Raw genomic sequence first — 18,973 nt, forward strand, 5'->3', positions numbered from 1 at the left:
GATGAGACTCACACGCAAAAGGGGGCTGTGCTTGAAGACATCCCCCTAACCTTCCCGTATTGAGTAGATTATCTGCCAAGTCCTACCAGGCCAGCAAGTACGTACGAGATGTGCTCTCATTGGCTTCACCAAGCTGTTTGCCCTCGGCGTCCGCAAGCCACGAGGACGGCCACTACAGACCACTATCGCCCCCAACAGGCCCCAAGGCTCAGGGTGTCCCAAGACGTCGAAGAGACAACAGATGGAGTTAGGCACGGCCGTAGTGCCTCCACATGGCACATACAATAGACTATCTGGGGCCTTTGACTACCGGGACTAGGTTGACGGCTTTCATGCCACAACGTGCCAATTGGTGGGTTATGGGCATCGGTACATGAGAAGCATGGATGCTTGGGCGAGCAGCGCGGCCGCCACCCACGTACTCGGGCGAGGATCCATTGACGGCGTACCAGAGTTGATTGCTTTTGTGGTATACCGGTGCCAACGTCTGATATTTCCACCAAGGAGATTCTTGAGCACTTGGCTCTCATGATTGTAGGTGGAGATATCGGACGGTTGCTAGTGAGTTGGTGTTGTACGGTCTGGACTTTTACGATCAATGTGAAACTCCTTTTCCGCGATGGAATCTTGGAATGCCTCCTGGTTGAAATTGTCATGATGTTAAGGATCTGACTCTGAACAACATAAATACTCTCGGAAGATCCTCACAGTTCGTCTCGCCCTTTTCTCTTCACCACGCTCACTCAGGACACCATCCAACAGCCTCTCTCAGTCTCTCAAGCCCAGCTTCTCTCAGCAAAGCCAACCTCATCTCTCAAAATGCAGACTAAGGTTTTCGTCTCCGCCCTCCTGGCTGGCATGGCCACCGCCCAGACCCTCAACATTCCCACTCGCAGCGGTTCCATCGTCTCCCTCTCCGCTCCCTCCACGATCTCGGGTTCCAAGGACTTTGCCAACAAGGAGTTCGACCGTGGCCGTGCCTGCGACACCGACGCCGACACTGGCAGTGACTCCGCCGTCTTCATTCTCGAGAACGGCGCCACCCTGAGCAACGTCATCATTGGCGCCAACCAGCTCGAGGGTGTCCACTGCAAGGGTGCCTGCACTCTGAAGAACGTCTGGTTCCGTGACGTCTGCGAGGGTACGTTCACCCCTATCTTCTCTCCTGAACCCTCCAAGACTTGCCTACTAACCCCCTTTCACAGATGCCATCTCCGCTCTCGGCACCGGTGACGTCCTCATCCAGGGCGGTGGCGCCCAGAACGCCGTCGACAAGGTCGTCCAGCACAACGGTCGCGGCACCGTCACCATCGACGGCTTCACCGTCGTCACCGCCGGCAAGCTCTACCGCGGCTGCGGTGACTGCACCAACAACGGAGGCCCCCGCAACGTCATCGTCAAGAACGTCAAGGCTAAGGGCGTCAAGGAGCTCGTCGGCATCAACTCCAACTACGGCGACGTCGCCACCATCTCCAGCACTTGCGGCTCCAGCGTCTCCAAGGTCTGCCAGGAGTACAAGGGCGTCTCCAAGGGCAGCGGCGAGAGCTCAAAGGTCAGCACCACCGCCAACTGCAAGGGCCAGACTTCTTTGTCTGCTTGCTAAGCGGGTTGTTGATGCTTTCCCGTCCTTTCATGTTTAAGCGTGGAGTTTCAGGGACAATATCCCATTGAGCGTGTATTTGCTTCTTTATTCCGACTCACTAGACACTAGTCTTTGTGACAGGACAATTTCTCTGTACATAGTAGCTCGGCCTCATCAGCCAATACATATTGCTGCACTGACAAGCTTCCCTATGATCTGTGCCCTTCTCTGCCTCACTCAGCTTACCCTTGGCTTAATCCTGATTAAGGTACCATTAATCTCAAGGCTCTAGTTGGATGGTATCTTATGATCGAATCTCTCACGCGGCCCATTTTCCTCTTTCTAAATGCTCTCGTGCCCTCTCTTCCAGAGGACTCGTGACCGGAGAAACCCCGCTTGTCATCACCTCCCATCATCTCCCATCATCTCACAGTCCATGAAGCCAAGTCCAACTGATTGAACAGAATCTTGCTCCAGGAGTAGGTCTTTTCCGACATCCTCTTCATCTCCTATTACGAATGAGCACAGGAGTTTAGAATGACTGCGGTCAACAAAGGTATTGGGCACATCCAAGCCCGGTTGAGGTTGGTCATCCCAAACAACACCAATTTGGGCCCGTCAAGCTCGGCAATCGCCTCAGCAGCTTCGATCTGGACAGTCGCTGATTCATTATCGAATTTAGTGTGTAAGATTTTGGCCAAGACCCGAGAGCCCGTTGGTGTCCACCAGCGAGCCCTCCGTACCCGTAGTAAGACCGGCGCGGGGAGCGAGTCCCGCGCGTCCTGCCTTCTTCCCACCCCGCAAGGGATCCATATTCATGCCTGTATCTCCTTTTGCATACCGTCTTCCATATTACGTCCAATCAGAGACAAAAACGTACACTTCCAGGTTTCGGGCAATGCTTCTCCGTCTTCTATTTCTGCTCCTGTTCAATTCTACATTATTTTTGGCGGCATGAGGATTACGACATGCTATCAAAGATGATTGCCCGGGCATTCTGAATTGTCCTGTTCCTGTAGACGGTTCTTTCACGTGACAAACCATCGAGGTTAACCAACTCCAGCAATAGTCCCAGCCGGGGAACGTGGCGGGACATGTTTCTCCCGGTTTCCTCCTGAACATCGGTGGTAACGGAGAAAACTAAAGTTTCTCCAGCCATTGGGACACCAAAGCATGTCATCATGTGTCATAATCACAGTTATTCTCTACCCGATGATTCCCAGGCTTATTCGATGTCCTACGTACAGCCAGCCATATAGGAGGTTGTGAACAACCTCTCAGTCTCCACGACAAGCCTGATGCCGAACATCAGTCAGCAAGCTCACAAGGTCAAGCGGCTTATACTTACCCCAAAGGAAGACCGGATTTCTTTAAGATACCCTCTTCCGACAACATGGTTCCAGTCTGCAAGGTTCCGCGAGCGGCTAGCGGCATCCGCCAGGTTGTTCGCAACTATGCGTGAGATCCATCGTTGTTCCTGAAAACACAACCACAAACTTCAACTTCAACCCTGGGATGGCTAATACATTTGTGGAGCTTCTCGTGGCTCACTTTGTAGAAGTTCAAAGCAATCATTCTTCTGTTTTCTGGAAGCTCTCTGCCTCCAGGTTTTCGCCCAGGTGAGGAACAAACGGTATTTCGGCTTTCAGAGTCGGGGGGTTCCAAGGTCTGAGCCATTAAAAGTACATGTACCATTATTTTACGTTTAGCTTGTAAGATAATGCAATCTATGCAGGTTCAATTATGAGTTCAAGTATTCGTCCCTTCGTTGGCATACCGGTTGGGCGAGTCATACGAACGACTAAAGCATTAATATCCCATCGAGTGTGGGGTAACGTCAACATGTATTTCTCTGATTGTCTCCGATATTCGAATTATCTGAGAAATTGTATATGTTGACCGGATATGGCAAGAGGTTAGCGCGGAATATTGAGGAAAAGTCCGTGACTTGTTATTGCCCTTAGGTAAAAGTACGTCTTGAGATACTGCCATTATCTCGTACTCGACGGGATATGTACGGTAGTGGTGATCAAGTCCAGTCCCCGTCCATTTGAATCCAGCTTTGACATACTTTGGAGCAGTTTGGGACGAGGCTATCTCCGTAAGGACGGGTTCACCTTGATGGTGAACTTCACCTTGAGCTGCCCCACATCACCACGGCAACATGTCACTCCCCGGCGTAAGGTACGCATCGAAGCCCTTGATCGTGAGCGATTCTTGGAGTACCGGGAAGGCGAAGTCTCTGCCGTGTCCCAAACCCTTTTGCTTTTTCGCGGTGCTTGGCTGAACGGGGAAAAGATATATAATCTCGTCCTCCCCCCCTTTGGAAGCAGTTGGCCTCCCCAGTCTGCGTCTCTACTCTACAGTCTACACACCACTTTTCATCCACTCTGACTATACGCCTACACGATCCTGAACCCCAAGCATTTTCGTCTCATCACTTTCGGATCAAGTTACTACTGTTTATCAGTGTACTTGTCTCTTCCTACTACATCTTCTTTTATTCATTCTTCTACGATGTCTACCTCCATTCAGTCTGCTACAAACACTACAATGGCTGCACAGCAGATTGTCAAGAAGATGTCTGGCGTCGATGTGACCTTTGGTCCTGGCCTGGAGATCAACAGCGTTGTCATTCCTCCCACCAAGCTCGCTGACTGGAATGCCTATCTTGAAAAAAGCTACAACGAAAGCCAATATGTCTCGTTCACGAGTGCAAACATGGTCAAGCTCTTTTGGTATACCGCAACTTCATCGGCCTCTCTCAGCTTCCGTGATGCTACAAAGTGTCAAGAGATCGTGCGCTACTTCAACGACGGGAAAGCTGAAGCTTGTGGCAAATACGTTACAGCACAAGTCTTGCCTGGACAACGGGGCCCATACGTCCAGCTCAGCATGCTTCCACTCAAGGTTACCAAATTGGACATCACTCGTGGTCTCCCAGCGTTACTCCATCCCAGTCACATCTCTATCACTCCTAACGCCAAGCTCGAGCCCGCATCCCAGCTCCAAGCCATCAACAACCTGGTCTCCTCTTATGGCCCCATCGCGTGGAACGGCGAAATCAGAGACAACGAGGCGCTCAATGAAGTCCATTTCCAGTTCCTCAACGAATCCGACGCAAGACGGGCAGTCGAAAAGCTTAACAACACGATCCAGAGGGCTGCTGGTATCAAGCAGCTCTACGCGATCGTCATCCTCTCCCTGGACTACGTCATTCCAGCTCAGTGGGCCAAGGCACTGGAAGATGGAGAGATTCTTCCCCGCGGACAGGCCATCTATACAGCCAACAAAGAGAAGGCATGCCTCCGATTCGAATCCGTCGACAAGAACTCCATCCTCTCTAACAGAAAGGACATGGATGAGATCCTTGGCCATTTCATGGAGCCATACGGAGATAACAGCAAATCTCTCGACTTCGCGGACCCCTGGCGCAAAGACTGCAGCGATCAAGAGTGTGCCATCTGCTTTTGCCCTCCAGAGCATCCGATTCAGACCAGCTGCGGACACGTTTACTGCACAACCTGCTACGAGCACACAGTCAGTTCCAACGCAAAGGACGCCAGCTAGAACGGAATTAAATGCTTCGGCAACAACGGACAATGCGGCAAGCCTTTGACCATCCGCGAGCTCGTCTCCAACCTAGGGACTCTCGGCGTTGACCAGCTCATCGACAATACTCTGAGCTCTTACTTGCAAGCCAACTCCGCAACGTATCACTGTTGTCCCACGCCCCATTGCGAACGCATCTATGAGGTCACTCCCGCGGCAGCCGACAACAAGGGCACCATCCAGCGCTGCATGGGCTGCTTTGAGATCCTCTGCACATCGTGTCACGTTCAGCACAATCATAAAGTCACGTGTGATAAGGCTGAGGATCACGCCAACGGAGAAGTCTTAAAATCTCTCGGTATCAAGCCATGCCCCAGGTGCAAAATTCCCATCGACCGATACATAGGTTGCAATCACGTGGCATGCACTTGCGGCGCACACGTCTGCTGGTATTGCATGGAGGTATTCGACAACGATGCCGACTGCTACGCACATATGGCTGCCGCTCACAGGAACTACTACGCTGGACAGCCTCAGTATGCGGACTTGGATGGACTGGTGGACGAGCACTGATGGATAGCAGCTTGTGTCTGCAGATCAGGATTGGGTTGGGGAGGTTTGGGCTTCATTTCATTGATTGGGTATCACTACTACTACTACTACTACTGAGAGCTATCGGCGCTTGCATGGTTTGATTGTTTTGGAGTACGGGAGCGATTGATCGCATGCCTCAGCTTGATGCAAGACACAATATGTCTAGACTTATTGACGACCGGTCATAAAATGACTAGGCGTATCACTGTCAGTCATAAAATGACTCGACCTACTTAACTACTACCCCATAGAGAAATTGAAATGAAGCCTTCTTTACCCCAAATAAGTTCTATCTGTGACATGCAAACGGTGATAGCCTGTTCCTCTGCAGTGAATATCCCTCGCAAACATACAATCTCCACAAAGTGACCTCCAAGCTTCATCAAAGACTCGTAGGATGACTAGAGTCAGCCGAATCTCTCGTTAACGGATGCAGTCGTTTCCGAGGAAACACCTTGGAATCTGCCAAGTGCTTGGCTTGGTACCTACGGCTGGCTCCCATGTTTCTTCAGCCTCGCATGACAAACATCCTGTTGTCCAAGAACCCGGTAGACGACGGACTCGTCGGGTGATTGACCAGTGAAAAGGTAAAGTTCCGTCCGAGTATCTTGTGAAAGGGTAAGGCACCCCAATGAAACTCCTGTCTGAGCATCTCGACCCTCGCCCTCGCCGCAGCACCAACCCGAACCGCTCTCGCAGCCCCGACTACCTCCCCCGTCCCCACATCCTCTTCCCCTATCGTTATCAAACTGATACCTCCTCGAAACCCACAAAGTCCTCGACCTAGGTAACGGTGTCAAAGTCCTTCGCGCCGAAATCGCCTCCCCCAACGACGCCCACCGCGCCAAGCGTGCTCTACAGTTAAACAAACGCGCTCTGAACTACAGTGACGCCTCCACGCGGTACCACCATGCAGGGTACTTTGTCCTTGGGCCGTGCTGGCTTTCTGGATCGGGACCGCCACAGGGATCGAATTGCTACTATCTGTGGATGTGGTATGAGATCTCTATTTTTGGGGCTAATTCTGACGATACTGGGAGGACTGATGGGGAAGATATTGGAGATCATGTGTTTGAAGTCTCCGTGCATGGAGGATATGTTGGCTAATTTGGATGAACAGTCGTAAGAGATACCTTAGTATCAACAAATTCCAGTGGAATGGTCTTGTCGGCTCTGAAGGTATAGCGACCTGCGTGTGGGCTGGGTACTCGAACGACAAGAGAGTTATCTCCACGAACTGGGCCATCCGGCACACCGGAGATTGTCATTCATGGAACTCTGTCAGACAATTTCGCTGTCATACCATGGATATGAAGACGAGGTGTTTTGCATAAGCGAGGATTCTTTCAACAATCGTCGTCGTTCTCGGACCATGTGTTCAAGTTGAGACAGCAAGGATAAGGTGACATCATGTCATATTCAATAGTCTCGAGATACACAACGAATACTCTCTACTCAGTCCACGCTTAGTGAAAATGACGAGAAGATAGCCCGTCCGAGGCTTTGACAAATAGACGCCTCGAATATCGATAAGAGCTCGTGTTTAAAGCGGGACATCCTCACAGTGCGCTGTCTCTGAGCCGGGGTAGCTCCCTCACCCGGCCCCCTTTTCACCCGAAGCTTGTGGCACAGCTCACGATGGCCTGATCAACCCGAACACCGAGACACCAATGCCTTTCACTCATCATGCGATATCCAAACAAAGAAATAAATTCCAAGGCACTCATTACCTCTCCATCAAGTGTAAATAATCCCCCCATCCACGATTTGCGTCTGCCCCGTCACATGATCACTATCCGGCCCCGCCAAAAAGCTCACCAACTTGGCCACGTCCTCCGGCACGCTCGTCCTCTTCTGCGCAATCAACTCGCTCGTGTACTTCTTAATCGTGTCGCCCTTCTTCGCGCCCGTCTTCTCGCCTAGCTTCTCGTCAATCAAGTCCCACATGGCCGTGCCGACGATACCCGGAGCGTAGGCGTTGACGGTGATATTGTGCTCGGCGTATTCCATGGCCGAGGCCTGCGTGAGGCCGCGGACGGCCCATTTGGAGGCGGAGTAGTGTGAGAGGAGGGCGAATGGTTTGAAGCCTACTATGGAGGAGCACTGGGGTGCAATGTCAGTTAAATGGGATTGATGAAGGAGCGGGGGATGAGATAGCTTACGCCAATGATTTTCCCTGGAGTTTCAGGCTTGCAATTGCCCTGCTTGATGAGTTGTTTCGCGGCAGCCTGGTAGCAGTTTTGCACGCCAAAGACGTTGACGCGGAACATGTTTTCGAATTCCTCCTCTGTGATGTCGAGAAGTGGCTTTACCTGGGCAATGCCAGCGTTCGCGATCCTTTCTCGTGTTAGCAACCATTTGCTCTACATTTCAACAAAGACAACACCTCTTATCCCGTAGCGGATTCCCCTCTAGAAGGCGAGACGAGGTAGACAACAGAATGGCTTACATGGTATTCAACGGCCCTAACTCGCCAACAGTCTTGTCAATCATGGCCTGCACCTCACCCAGCTTCCTCACGTCGGCGGTAGCGACGACGGAGCGACGGCCGAGATCGCGGATCTGCTTCGCGACTTCATGGGAACCTGCCTCGTTGGCGGCGATGTCGTTTATACAGACGTCGTAGCCGTCGCGGGCGATGCGGAGGGCGATGGCGCGACCTATGCCCCGCGAGGAGCCTGTCACGATGGCGACCCGGCTGTTGATGTGTGTTTGTCAGAGATTGACTATCATGTTGGAGCAATTGGCGAATCAAGTATACGGGTGAGTGTATCCGGCATAGTCAAGGTATCATTGTGCGTGAGATGACGGACCTAGCTTGAGCCGCAGCTCTGGTTGCTCCTGCGAGTCCGCTCATGTCTACTTTATGGATTGATGGGTGCTTGAATACGTTGAAGACTCAGATTCGATGAGATAATGGCCGAATGAAACCACAAAACGATGCAATTCAAGCTCAATGAAAGTGTCTTCTCCCTCCCTTAAGAACAAATGACCGAGAGCCATTGACCCCGACGTCAAACGAGCAAGACCCCGCAGCAAACAGCTCACAACGCGGGGTCAAGGAGACCGAGAAAGCTCCTCACACGTACTCCAAAGTCTCCAACGAAGCCGGAAATCCTGTAAAGATCCCTACGTCCGGAGCGAGAAGGATTGCCCAAGCCAAGCACTAACACACGCGGAAAGGCGGAAACGGCAGTGTCACAGTCTCAACCTGGTGGAATTGGTACTGTCTTGACTGTCTTGACAGTGGATTTGTACATACGTCGGCGGGGCACACACAGCTCGCCTCTGCAGGGCTGCAGGTAGCTCCCCCGGACACCGAAGCTCATCAGATTTCGTAGCTTACCTAACACGACTCATTGTGGATCCAAAGACCCGTGACCCGGCACTGCGAAAAGCGGGCCCATGTCTTGGGAAAAGGATCTCCGAGCCGGCCGTCCCCGATTTGTCATGCACTCCATGTTTTCCGCCCCGAGCCATCAGCTCCCAGCTCAGGTCCCTGGCCAAGTGGTGACTCTGACATTTTTATTTTCTTAGGTGAGCAGTGCTAGAGACCACCCCAACAGCTCCAGCGCGGGCGTGGCGACGACGGGATCCGACGGTTTGAAATCTGGCTGACGCAGGTGGCAGTGTACCTTGCTCTTATCTACACTTTTAGAATTGAATCCAAACCTCACCTTCCACTTCCATTCAACCCTCACGTTATAGAGTCATCAAATCTTTGGAATCATCACTGTTCAGATTGCATAAAAGACGTCCGAAACATCCCATCTACTCACCTTCCCATTACAACCAGCCCAGTGCACCCAAAACCACCACCCCTCGCACTACCGCCCAAAAATCACGATTACCCCCAAACGCAAACCCCACCAAAAGCTCCAGCAGCTGCCCCTCCTCACCCTCGCCGCCCTCGGCCTATTTCTCATCCTCCTTCTCTTCACCGTCGCAACCTCCCTCCCACAACACCACCACCAAACAATGATCTCGTCCCTCCTCACCCGCCTAACCCGCCCCTTCACCACAACAACAAGCATGTCCCTCACACCCCCCGCCCCGACCCCTCTCCCGGAAGGCGCCCAAAAAGCCACCATCGCAGCAGGCTGCTTCTGGGGCGTAGAACACCTCTACCGCAAAACCTTCGCCAACAAGGGCCTACTCGACGCCCGCGTCGGCTACATCGGCGGCGACCTCACCAACCCGACCTATCGCGCCGTCTGCGGCGGCGACACAGGCCACGCCGAGGCTCTGCAGGTCGTCTTCCGCCCAGAGGAAGTGAGCTATCGCCAGCTCCTCGAGTTTTTCTACAGGATGCACGACCCGACGACGATGAATCGCCAGGGACCGGATACGGGGCCGCAATACCGCAGCGCCATCTTTTATCATGATGAAGAGCAGGAGAAGGTTGCGAAGGAGGTGACGAGGTTGGCGAACGAGCAGTGGTATAAGGGGGGGATTAAGACGCAGGTTGCGCCGGCGGGGGTGTGGTGGGATGCGGAGGCGTACCATCAGGCGTATTTGGATAAGAATCCGAGTGGGTATGAGTGTCCTAGTCACTTTCTAAGGACGTTTCCCCCGCTTGAGGGATGACTCCGTGACGGTGGCGAGGACGGGCACGAGGACGGAAGGGGGGATAAGTGGGTGAAGAGGACGAGTAGGATGTAACGATATGGATGGTTTCCTTTTCAACTTTGGGACATTATAATGATGGATGGGATGTGTCGGGGTGGTATGGGGTTCTCCTACCACGCATGTACCTGCCCCGAGGCAATGAATAGCGCTCAACCGCTTTGGTTTTTGAAACAATGTGCCACAATGATTGTGATCTTGTGATATCTGGCTTCATGACAGAGTGGTGGCTACACAGTCAGGCTCAGAGGTCAGTAGGAGTTGCAACGTCTAATTCAACCAAAGTGGTGACGTGCTTCCCCATACAAATGCGTCGACAATCCTTATTTTCTAAGCACAGCAGTGTGGTGACACATGTAGTTGACCGAATTCATGGTTTTTATTTATTCAGGTATTGTACAACATAAAAAAACCAACTCCGAGCCCGTGGGCGTCTCCAGAGTCGTATCATGAGAGGGGTTCTCGAGCCTCTATTTTCAGCCCGCCGTAGGGTATATACACCGTCCCACTGGCGGGATCCCATTATCTTATCCTCCACAAATGCCATTCTTCACCTCAACTGGCCTACTTCCTGCGGTTCTGCTGCATCATCAAAATCTGCACCATGCGCACAAAGATGTTGATAAAGTCAAGCTCCAGCGCAATGCTCTCGTTGACAGCATCCTTGCGAATGACACCGCGCTCAGCAAGACGAGCGTGGTGCAGAATCTTCTGGACATCGTAAAGGGTGAAGCCGCCAAAGACGGCAAGACCTCCGTACAGGGAAATACTCTCGGTCAGGGCGAGGGTACGGACGGCGGTGACGGGGAGCAGCATGGGCGCGAAGCTGGAGGCGACGACGACACCGAGGCCGGCGAGAAGGGGACCGCCAATGTAAAGGTACTTGTCCTGCTTGGCGGTGGCACCGACGATGGAGAGGGAGCCCATCATGGCGACGGTGTAGAGACCTGCGCGGGCGAGGAGGGCGCCGGGAACCATTGTGAGGAGGGGAGCGATCATGGCGGCCTGGGTTGCGTTGAAGGCGGCCCACATGGCGTACTTGGGGATGTAGCTATTGATGATTTAGTTTTTTGTCGCATTTCGAGGACATGTGAGACAGCTTTCAACTTACTTATCAGGAGAGATGGCACGGGTACCGTACATGGTACCGAAGCTGAGAGCCAGACCACCGATACCCACGACCCAAGGGTTCGTCACCATCAACCGGTAAACGAATCCCGACTGAATCATCTGGCGTGCGCTGAGGGCAATAATACCCACGCCCAAACCAGTGTGGAGGAAGGTGTCATTGAGGTACTCGCGCTCGTAGACAGGCATGCCGCCGTCATCGCGGGTCTCACGGTTGAAGACGACGTTGATGGCGACGAGAGTACCGCCAAAGATGGCGCCGCCGACCAACAGCTTGCGGAGGGGGCTCGCCTGGCCCTGGACGCCGGGTGCGGCCTGCTGCATATAGGTTCTTGAGGAGCCGCGGAGGAGGGCATTGCGGGCTGCGGTCGCGACGGAGGCGGTCGGCCTTGACTTTGACGAAGCCTGGTGGAAGGCTCTGGTTGCTGTCGTGCGGAAAGGTTGGGAAAGTTGCGGGAGACGCTGCGCCAGGCGCGCGGGCCCTTGGCGGAGTGTGATGCTGAATGACATCGTTTGTCGTGTCGATTCGTGTGCGAATATGTGGTGTGGGTGTGTTTGCGATGCGAAGGGAGAAACAATGAAGATGTGGTCGTTGACGAGGTTTAAAGGCCTGCGTAGAGGAGTTCGCGGGAGGCAATGACGAATGACGTTCCCGATTCTGGCGGACTCTCGGGGCCGGAATTTGCCTGAGGTGCTTTCCTTCCGGGTGGGTTTGGCTGAGGCAGCTGCTTAGCTAACTTTTGTTGCGGTCATGTGAGTGGCTGGAGAGAAGCTGGTGGAAATTCCCGTACCTTCTCTGCGCTGCCGTTCGCCTTAACGCCGATCCACCCGGGCGGACATTGGAGTTTGGCAGCCAGCTGGCGCCATATGTGCATGAGCTTCTCTCCAGCTGGCGACGGCAACACTTCCTATTCCCTCGGCTTCTCCTCCGATCATCAATGCCAGCTGAAGCTCTCTCGTCTGCCGGCCTGGTCCGCTGTTGTTGGTCGCATGCCTCCTTGGCATCCAGAATTAGCAACTCGAGGAGTCAGACAGGAGGGTGCATCCGCTGTCACACAAAGTCAGGACTGTCAATAAACCTCCGTATTCCCGAATCACTACCGGTAGAGTTGCTCGCCAGCAAAGCAAGCAGCTATAGCGCGACGATGCTTAAGAGATGACTGAGTTTTCATCCTCTCATCACAAAAGCATTGAGAAACACTCATCCTCTCTCATCCTATTCTCATGCCCCATCCTCACCAACATCCCAGCATCCGTACCTAAACGTAAATTTTTTACCGTCTTGAGACTCGAAAGCCCCAAGAAAGCTAGCAAAATAGCCTCCATCTACCATGCAGTAGCCTCCTTTTACCCCGCTGTGCCTGGCCAATCTCTCAACACCACCTGAATCACCACCGTTACATGGGCGCATGTCTCTCCCGTCTAAGGATCTTAGGATACCGGCTTAATTAGGTACTAGAAAACACAGACCGCCCCAAGCCACCCATCATTCGAATTAGCCAAACTCACTGACCGTACCACCGTAAAACATCAATAAGGACTGGCCTTGATGAGTGACAACTCCAACGGTTAACCGGCAGAAATTCCAAGCCCAGACAATCCAGCCATGGCCAGCCACATGCCGCAGTTGCCGTCAAATCCCTCCCACCAAGACGTAAAACCTACTTGGCGCAATCACCTCTACTCGCGCCGCGAACCCTTCATCCGAAGCCTACTCGGTCTCTTTCGCGACCTCATTGCATGTCCGTACTCATTTCGGGAAGTCTGCATGCCTGTATGTCTTACTTCGCTACTTCGGACGAGTCACGATGTCTGGCAGGATTGTGCCGAATGGCGCAATGTTTTGGCCCGTTGAAAGAGCTGTTCTCACTCAGGGTCATGGATGACGGGCCTCAGTTCAGCAATTGACTTCCCTTCAGTACAACACCATGTCTATTTGACTAATCACGCCGACGGAATATCAACATCATCTCACCGCAGCAACTCCAAAACATCTAACTGTGTAGGATCATTTTACAGTCCTCCTTTCCCATGGTTCCGCCAACAACGGAATCATCATGTAATCCCACGACCTGTTTGTTCCGGGTTCCTCACCTCTCGACTCTGTTTCTCCGATAAACCGTAACAATTCAGACTCATTGCACGTCTTGAACTACATTTGAGACACCTGATCACCCCCTCGGTTCCTCAATCCCGTACGGGAGCCCGGGTACGGGAAGTGGGACGGGGGTTTGGGGGAGGGGACACTGGGCAGACGAGGGGACCTCCACTGAATGTAGGAACCGGGATGTCAGAGGCAAAAGAAAGACACATGAACTAACCGTGACGTCCAACGTGGGCAGCAAAACTCGTCGGCTCTTACCGTTGTAAGTAACTGTGTCGCATCAAGAGGGACATACAGAGGGCAGCAAAGAAATATCAGAAACCCAAGGGCCTTTTCACTGACTCGAAATCTCAACACACAAAGTCCCTTTGATGATTTGAGAAAAAGAAACCAGTCTACCAGTCGGACAACCACTAAACTAAACCAAAGAAACAGGCGCGTTCCTGGAAGGCTGGAACGAGGCACCGACCGCTGATGTGATGATCTACAATAAGCACCATCCCCAGAAAGCTTTAACCCAGCTAAAGCCAAACGCGGACCGCCACCCCGAAAGCGAAGACTACCTTAAATAAATCATAAGCAACCACGCAACCATGAAATGCTCTACTTTCCAATCAGGATGTGATGCATATGCAGACTGAACTGCACAGCGGATCCAGGACCCCAATGCCAGCAGCTCAGGAACACTCCTGGACAGGCAACGAAAACCTGCCAAACCAACATCGGCGGCTAGGTGCATACATCGCCCCCATCAAAGGAACAATAATAAAAAATACGTGTAAAATCATGCATGAATCTTGGGGTCGCGATCGCAAGCATTAGCGCGCTGCCCCTTCCCCCTTCTCCCCCCTTAAGCTACTGGTCCTTACTGGCACCATTCCAAGTCTTAGTATAGACTCCGTTTGCTTAATGAATCTCGTCCACTTCTCTCCTCTTGTGTCTCCCCATCTTCCCGCCAACCTTCCGCGCACGGGTGTTCCAGCGTCAAACAAACGATGAAGGGGGGGGCTTGCCTAACTGCCTACCTATCCGTGGCAGCGCCGCACGCTCGTACCAGGTGTCGTCTCGTGTCTCTCCCTCTTCCCACTTCCTACACAATAACAAAGTCCTCCCACTCTTCTTGATCTCGTATGACGATGCGCGATGCTGAGTGTCGAAGACTCGCCAACAAGACTGCTGCTTCGGATGTTTGCAACATCCCTCGTCCGCCCCTCCCATCCCCTCCTCTCCGTGCTCCCCATCCTCCACCGCCCCCCGCCCCCAACTCCGAGGTTCCAACTTCCAACACGCGCACACGAAGCTGAGCGTGCTGGAAGCTCTCGGATCCTTGTCTTCTTTCACTAGTATTATTCTATACTGCGACCCTACGATCCTATGACCTTGTAACACCCCCCATCTCCATTGATTGTCCTTTCGCGCCGGGTACTACCTAACAAGCGTGCATAGTCATTGGTAATAACCAAAACCAACGGCCAACTTCCCGATTCGGGTGCGCGGTAGTGTTGGAACTTTGGGCAAAGCAACTAACAATCCAATACTCTCAAGCCTCATTACGAGAAATCCTTGGAAAGTGATGCTACGAGTCCTTGACAGTCAGGGGGTTACTTTTCTTTCTCGTTACTTAATAGTCTATAATCCCTCCCCCCCCTCTCACGAACCATCTCTCTCGCTCTCGACTCCCCTACCACAAAAGAAACCGTCTCATCCGTCCCTAGCCTCTTTCCACCAAGCCACCTGCGTCGGTTCACTCAAAACGCCCTTTTTCCCTCTCTCTTCCACTATCCTTTGTGTAACGGATTCGCGCCAAACTTGCGTCCCGTTTCAGTTTCACGCTTCGGTGTGGCTTGTCCTTTACTTGACAATTACCTCTAGTCGTTCCGCCCAACCCGCCTCGTGATTCAAATTCAACAAACGCTCGCGTCTGCGCTAAGACTACTCGCCTCGGCCTTATTTCCTCGTCGCCGCCGAATTCTCACTTTTGGCTTATAAAGTACGACGGTTCCCCGACTCGTACACACGCATGATCGAGAATCCGTAGTGCTGTTTTTCTGTCATCCGTTCTTTCACGAGGGATAAGTTTGTCAGAGCTTGGCGAAGAATTCAGGATTTGCGAGCAAAGCCACTCATTCACTCAACTCATTCGTCTTCTTCTTCCAACTTGTCAGCTCCTACTTTCATCCCCACCAACCGCCAAAAATGAGATTCTCCGCCGCCCTCTCCGTCGCGATCCTCGCCTCAACAGCTTGCGCCGCACCAGTCGACACGGAACAACACCCCCTGAAATTCCCTTCAGTTGTCTCAAAAGCCCCCACTGTCGCGGCTGGCACAGCAGCGCCTCCAGCAGCCACATCGGATCCCAGCAGCAGCGGCAGCAGCAGCAACACATCGCCGGCGTCCAACATCATCGCATCCGCTTGGAAACAAATCTTTGGCGACAAGGAAGGTGAAGAAGATCCGAACCTCGGGAGGGCGTGCTTTTGCGCCAATGGTTCGATTTGCTGCAATACCTCGGAAGGCCTCGACTGCACACAGGGCTTGTGCGGGTTGTAAGAGGGAAAGCAACCGGAAATCCCAGATGAGGCGAGCGTCGGGATGGTGACACTCCACTCGCCCCGTCCCCGGAAGGCAAGAGCACCCGCTATGCCCCGATTACAAACCGGGGCGGATCCCGTATCACGACCCACCTCTCACCGATCCGGAGCGCTACATGCCCGGACGAGTCGGTCGTAATGTCACCCTGCTCGAAAACAAGATCTGGGAAATACGAGATACGAGATGCGAAATCCTCGCTTCTTCGACGTCCACCGGAACTCTCGGCTCCCGACTCGAGTACAGGCGGCCTATGCAGCGAAGATCTTCGCCGCACGACGAAGGACGACACCTCGGGCCGAATCGAGACCACCCTCGATGCCAACGACGGCTGCATAATACAAAAGCCTACGAGGATAAGCTCCCAAGCTTATTCGTAGCCGATCCCATCACGGTTCCAGTCATCGACAGCACCAAACTCCTTGCGGGCGTCGGGAATGTAGTCCCTACAAGCGCTGCGGCCTGTGCGTGTGCCGTGAGTACTGGGTTCCAAACCACCTCTTATGTAGAGGAGTAGACCGAATGCTGGGCCCCTTGTCCATGGGATGCAAGGCAGCGCATAATGGAGTAGAGCCTCTCTACCGTACGATTGCGTGATGGAGACGGTCCGCCGGGAGACCGCCCGAGAGGTCTAGTGGTCGAAATTTCCCAAGTGAAGCTGGGCCAACAGTATCAACCGGCAGGATGCCGCGGCTGTTCAACGTTTGGTGTTTACCGGAAGAGCAAAAAAGAACGAGGCTGTCACACCATACCTTAATTAGTAATACCACTTTGGCTTTTCCAGCCGCTCCAAGTCGAGTCTTTCAGACTACCTTACTGTGCCAACAAAGCAGAATAGTCTCCGGGAAATCGATGTCTGTTATGGTCGCCTGATGGTGACAGCGTATCATTCGCCTTGAGCTTGCCCTTGTGGATAGTCTTGTGCTACGTCTGATAGGAGTATCAGCCAGCCAGCCCATGTGTAGCCTGGCTGCCCGGGCAGTCAGCATCTGAGTAGTCGCAGCAGAGCCAGTTTCCTGGTCCCTAGTCATTCAGCCTGCTAAAGCTTGCTATCGTGATGGCCGAAGTAGGGTACAGCGACTGAAGCTAGAATTATTCTCGAATGGTCTTCACTTCAAGCCAGTCAACCAATGGCCGGGATCATGAAGGGATCCGAACTCTAGGCCTTGGGCCTGGTTCGAGAGGCGGACCAGAGCCGTGCATTGTTTCAAGACGATCACAGGTGCCCGGAAAGGCCCTTTTGTCGGTTGGGGTGGGCTCGGGCCACGAAGCAGGGACCATTGAACGAATCGTGGGATCTTGAAAGCAAGGGACATGCAACCGTATCGCTCTTAGGATGCCATATTCATGTGGGAGCAAACACGTGAAGATGCGACACAGTTTCTCCCTCCGTTGGCTCTTGGTCGAAGCTTGCTCTGTAGACAACTTGGCTCAGGTGTAGCGTTGGACACTAGATGGCCCCGAATCTTGAAGCTGGTCGATCTCCCACGAGGTAAATGTCGAGGTCCTGGAAGCCCCTAAACCATAAGGAACCCAGCTATTAATAGTGCTTGGTACGTTATAGGAAACAAGAGCGATGCAATGTGTGTAGAGCAGCGCGACCCTGGCTACTTGGACAAAGAATAAGCCTGGGGAAAATGCCCTGAACACCGTGCGACGTGATGAAGCAATCGTTGACAAGTAGAAGCACGTGGTATGCAAGATGTCGGGTTTGTCAAGACGCTGAAGGTTGCAAAGGCTGGGCCACGCGTGCGCAGCATCTGCAATGGTCTGCAGCTCATCGGACTGCGGACCCTAGCTAGCGACCGAGGAGTGTGGCCAGTCATGTCAGTCATGGTGTAGGGCGTATACACGAAAAGTTAACCGGACATTCATGCGGGCCTTGACCTGCAGTTTGAGGCTATACTTACCTGTCATCGTGGAGATTGTCGCTGATGATCTTTAGTCAGACAGTCCTAGTCCCATGGGCCCGAAGCATAGGAAAAAAGGCGTTTCAGGATACAGAAGTCTAAGCAATGGCTCTCTGTAGGTCAGCGGGACCGGAGATCGGGAAGCGAGCCGACGATTGGGATGGGAAAGTAGCACGAGGCGAATTACTCGCGGGTTCAAGTTCATCCTCTTCTTTGTTGCGTGGCCCTTGACGCCGCGTGGATGGTGTGCGCCGAAAGTTGGGCCGAAAAAGAAGTTGGGGACGTCGGGACGAATCAAAGCCTGGAAAATGTCTTCTTGCATCGGGCACCGAAGCAACGATGCAGTGAAACACAGGCAACATTGCAGAACAATATCACTGAGTTGGAGACGGGACGATGGAGTTGAGGTTGGATATGTGTGCCCATCATGGACCATCCATGAAGAGGGATAAAAAGTTTATTCGAGAAGAATGCTATTGCATGCATCTGTCTAGTATCCAGGTGGGGAGCAGTGAGCAAGACGCGGAGACGTTGTTGGAAGAAGAAGAAACATGCCGAGAATAAGAAAGAAATGACGGGAAGATGGGCAGATGGACCCCTCAATGTTGCATGTCACCATGTGTATTCGTAGATAACCCCATGGTTCTCCCGCAGCAGGTGCAGATCTGGCGGGGTGAGAAAACATAGGAAGCAGGGAAGGAGGATCCACTTCGTGAATGAGACAAGATGTGAAGGTACAACCATAGGTGTACTTTCCGTACTTTCCCAAGTTATTTCGTGCCTGCCTTGACTTGCCTCGAAGCCTGAGGCTCTTTCCATGTCTAATTTCCATTGAGAGCCTGTGTTAAAGCAGGCGCAGAGGAATTTGTCGAGGAAGGCACCTTCGAG

General features: G+C 52.9%; 7 protein-coding genes across 7 annotated transcripts; 4 read left to right on the top strand and 3 right to left on the bottom strand.

Moving 5' to 3' along the window:
- Positions 1 to 541: 541 nt before the first annotated feature.
- BDP55DRAFT_113211 (pectate lyase) lies at positions 542 to 1,746 on the top strand. Its single transcript, XM_060565401.1, has 2 exons — positions 542 to 1,141; positions 1,206 to 1,746. The coding sequence occupies exons 1-2, from the start codon at positions 820 to 822 to the stop codon at positions 1,601 to 1,603; spliced, it is 720 nt and encodes a 239-aa protein (XP_060430311.1). The 5' UTR covers positions 542 to 819; the 3' UTR covers positions 1,604 to 1,746.
- Positions 1,747 to 2,260: 514 nt separating this feature from the next.
- BDP55DRAFT_631472 (uncharacterized protein) lies at positions 2,261 to 3,277 on the bottom strand (the record flags this gene model as incomplete). Its single annotated transcript, XM_060572285.1, has 6 exons — positions 2,261 to 2,426; positions 2,463 to 2,595; positions 2,624 to 2,722; positions 2,828 to 2,877; positions 2,931 to 3,034; positions 3,134 to 3,277. 6 exons carry the CDS (start codon positions 3,275 to 3,277, stop codon positions 2,261 to 2,263), a joined length of 696 nt encoding a protein of 231 aa, XP_060430312.1.
- An 822-nt stretch (positions 3,278 to 4,099) lies between these two features.
- Positions 4,100 to 5,990, top strand: BDP55DRAFT_742356 (uncharacterized protein; the record flags this gene model as incomplete). Its single annotated transcript, XM_060580461.1, has 2 exons — positions 4,100 to 5,122; positions 5,153 to 5,990. The coding sequence occupies 2 exons, from the start codon at positions 4,100 to 4,102 to the stop codon at positions 5,705 to 5,707; spliced, it is 1,578 nt and encodes a 525-aa protein (XP_060430313.1). The 3' UTR covers positions 5,708 to 5,990.
- Positions 5,991 to 7,135: 1,145 nt separating this feature from the next.
- BDP55DRAFT_703801 (acetoin reductase) lies at positions 7,136 to 8,585 on the bottom strand (the record flags this gene model as incomplete). The annotated part of the gene is made up of 4 exons (XM_060577981.1): positions 7,136 to 7,831; positions 7,891 to 8,065; positions 8,178 to 8,426; positions 8,542 to 8,585. The coding sequence occupies 4 exons, from the start codon at positions 8,583 to 8,585 to the stop codon at positions 7,466 to 7,468; spliced, it is 834 nt and encodes a 277-aa protein (XP_060430314.1). The 3' UTR covers positions 7,136 to 7,465.
- A 684-nt stretch (positions 8,586 to 9,269) lies between these two features.
- On the top strand, positions 9,270 to 10,716 carry BDP55DRAFT_662275 (uncharacterized protein). Its single transcript, XM_060574790.1, has one exon. It carries the CDS (start codon positions 9,707 to 9,709, stop codon positions 10,313 to 10,315), a length of 609 nt encoding a protein of 202 aa, XP_060430315.1. The 5' UTR covers positions 9,270 to 9,706; the 3' UTR covers positions 10,316 to 10,716.
- On the bottom strand, positions 10,717 to 12,200 carry BDP55DRAFT_662277 (bax inhibitor family protein). The gene is made up of 2 exons (XM_060574791.1): positions 11,466 to 12,200; positions 10,717 to 11,405 (listed from the first exon to the last, which is right to left on the bottom strand). Exons 1-2 carry the CDS (start codon positions 11,990 to 11,992, stop codon positions 10,919 to 10,921), a joined length of 1,014 nt encoding a protein of 337 aa, XP_060430316.1. The 5' UTR covers positions 11,993 to 12,200; the 3' UTR covers positions 10,717 to 10,918.
- A 3,582-nt stretch (positions 12,201 to 15,782) lies between these two features.
- BDP55DRAFT_631477 (uncharacterized protein) lies at positions 15,783 to 16,692 on the top strand (the record flags this gene model as incomplete). Its single annotated transcript, XM_060572286.1, has 2 exons — positions 15,783 to 16,132; positions 16,212 to 16,692. The coding sequence occupies 2 exons, from the start codon at positions 15,783 to 15,785 to the stop codon at positions 16,690 to 16,692; spliced, it is 831 nt and encodes a 276-aa protein (XP_060430317.1).
- Between the last annotated feature and the right edge of the window lie 2,281 nt (positions 16,693 to 18,973).

Source organism: Colletotrichum godetiae, assembly GCF_030913485.1.
Source record: "Colletotrichum godetiae strain CBS 193.32 chromosome Unknown BDP55scaffold_18, whole genome shotgun sequence".
Classification (NCBI taxonomy): domain Eukaryota; kingdom Fungi; phylum Ascomycota; class Sordariomycetes; order Glomerellales; family Glomerellaceae; genus Colletotrichum; species Colletotrichum godetiae.

What these genes read in the sequence shown, in the direction of transcription:
- BDP55DRAFT_662277 (XM_060574791.1), bottom strand. Translation starts at nt 11,992, where the DNA reads ATGTCATTCAGCATCACACTCCGCCAAGGGCCCGCGCGCCTGGCGCAG. An exon ending in CGTGCCATCTCTCCTGATAA is followed by an intron (nt 11,406 to 11,465) that starts GTAAGTTGAAAG and finishes AATCATCAATAG; the next exon opens with CTACATCCCCAAGTACGCCA.
- BDP55DRAFT_113211 (XM_060565401.1), top strand. Translation starts at nt 820, where the DNA reads ATGCAGACTAAGGTTTTCGTCTCCGCCCTCCTGGCTGGCATGGCCACC. An exon ending in GTTCCGTGACGTCTGCGAGG is followed by an intron (nt 1,142 to 1,205) that starts GTACGTTCACCC and finishes CCCCTTTCACAG; the next exon opens with ATGCCATCTCCGCTCTCGGC.
- BDP55DRAFT_662275 (XM_060574790.1), top strand. Translation starts at nt 9,707, where the DNA reads ATGATCTCGTCCCTCCTCACCCGCCTAACCCGCCCCTTCACCACAACA.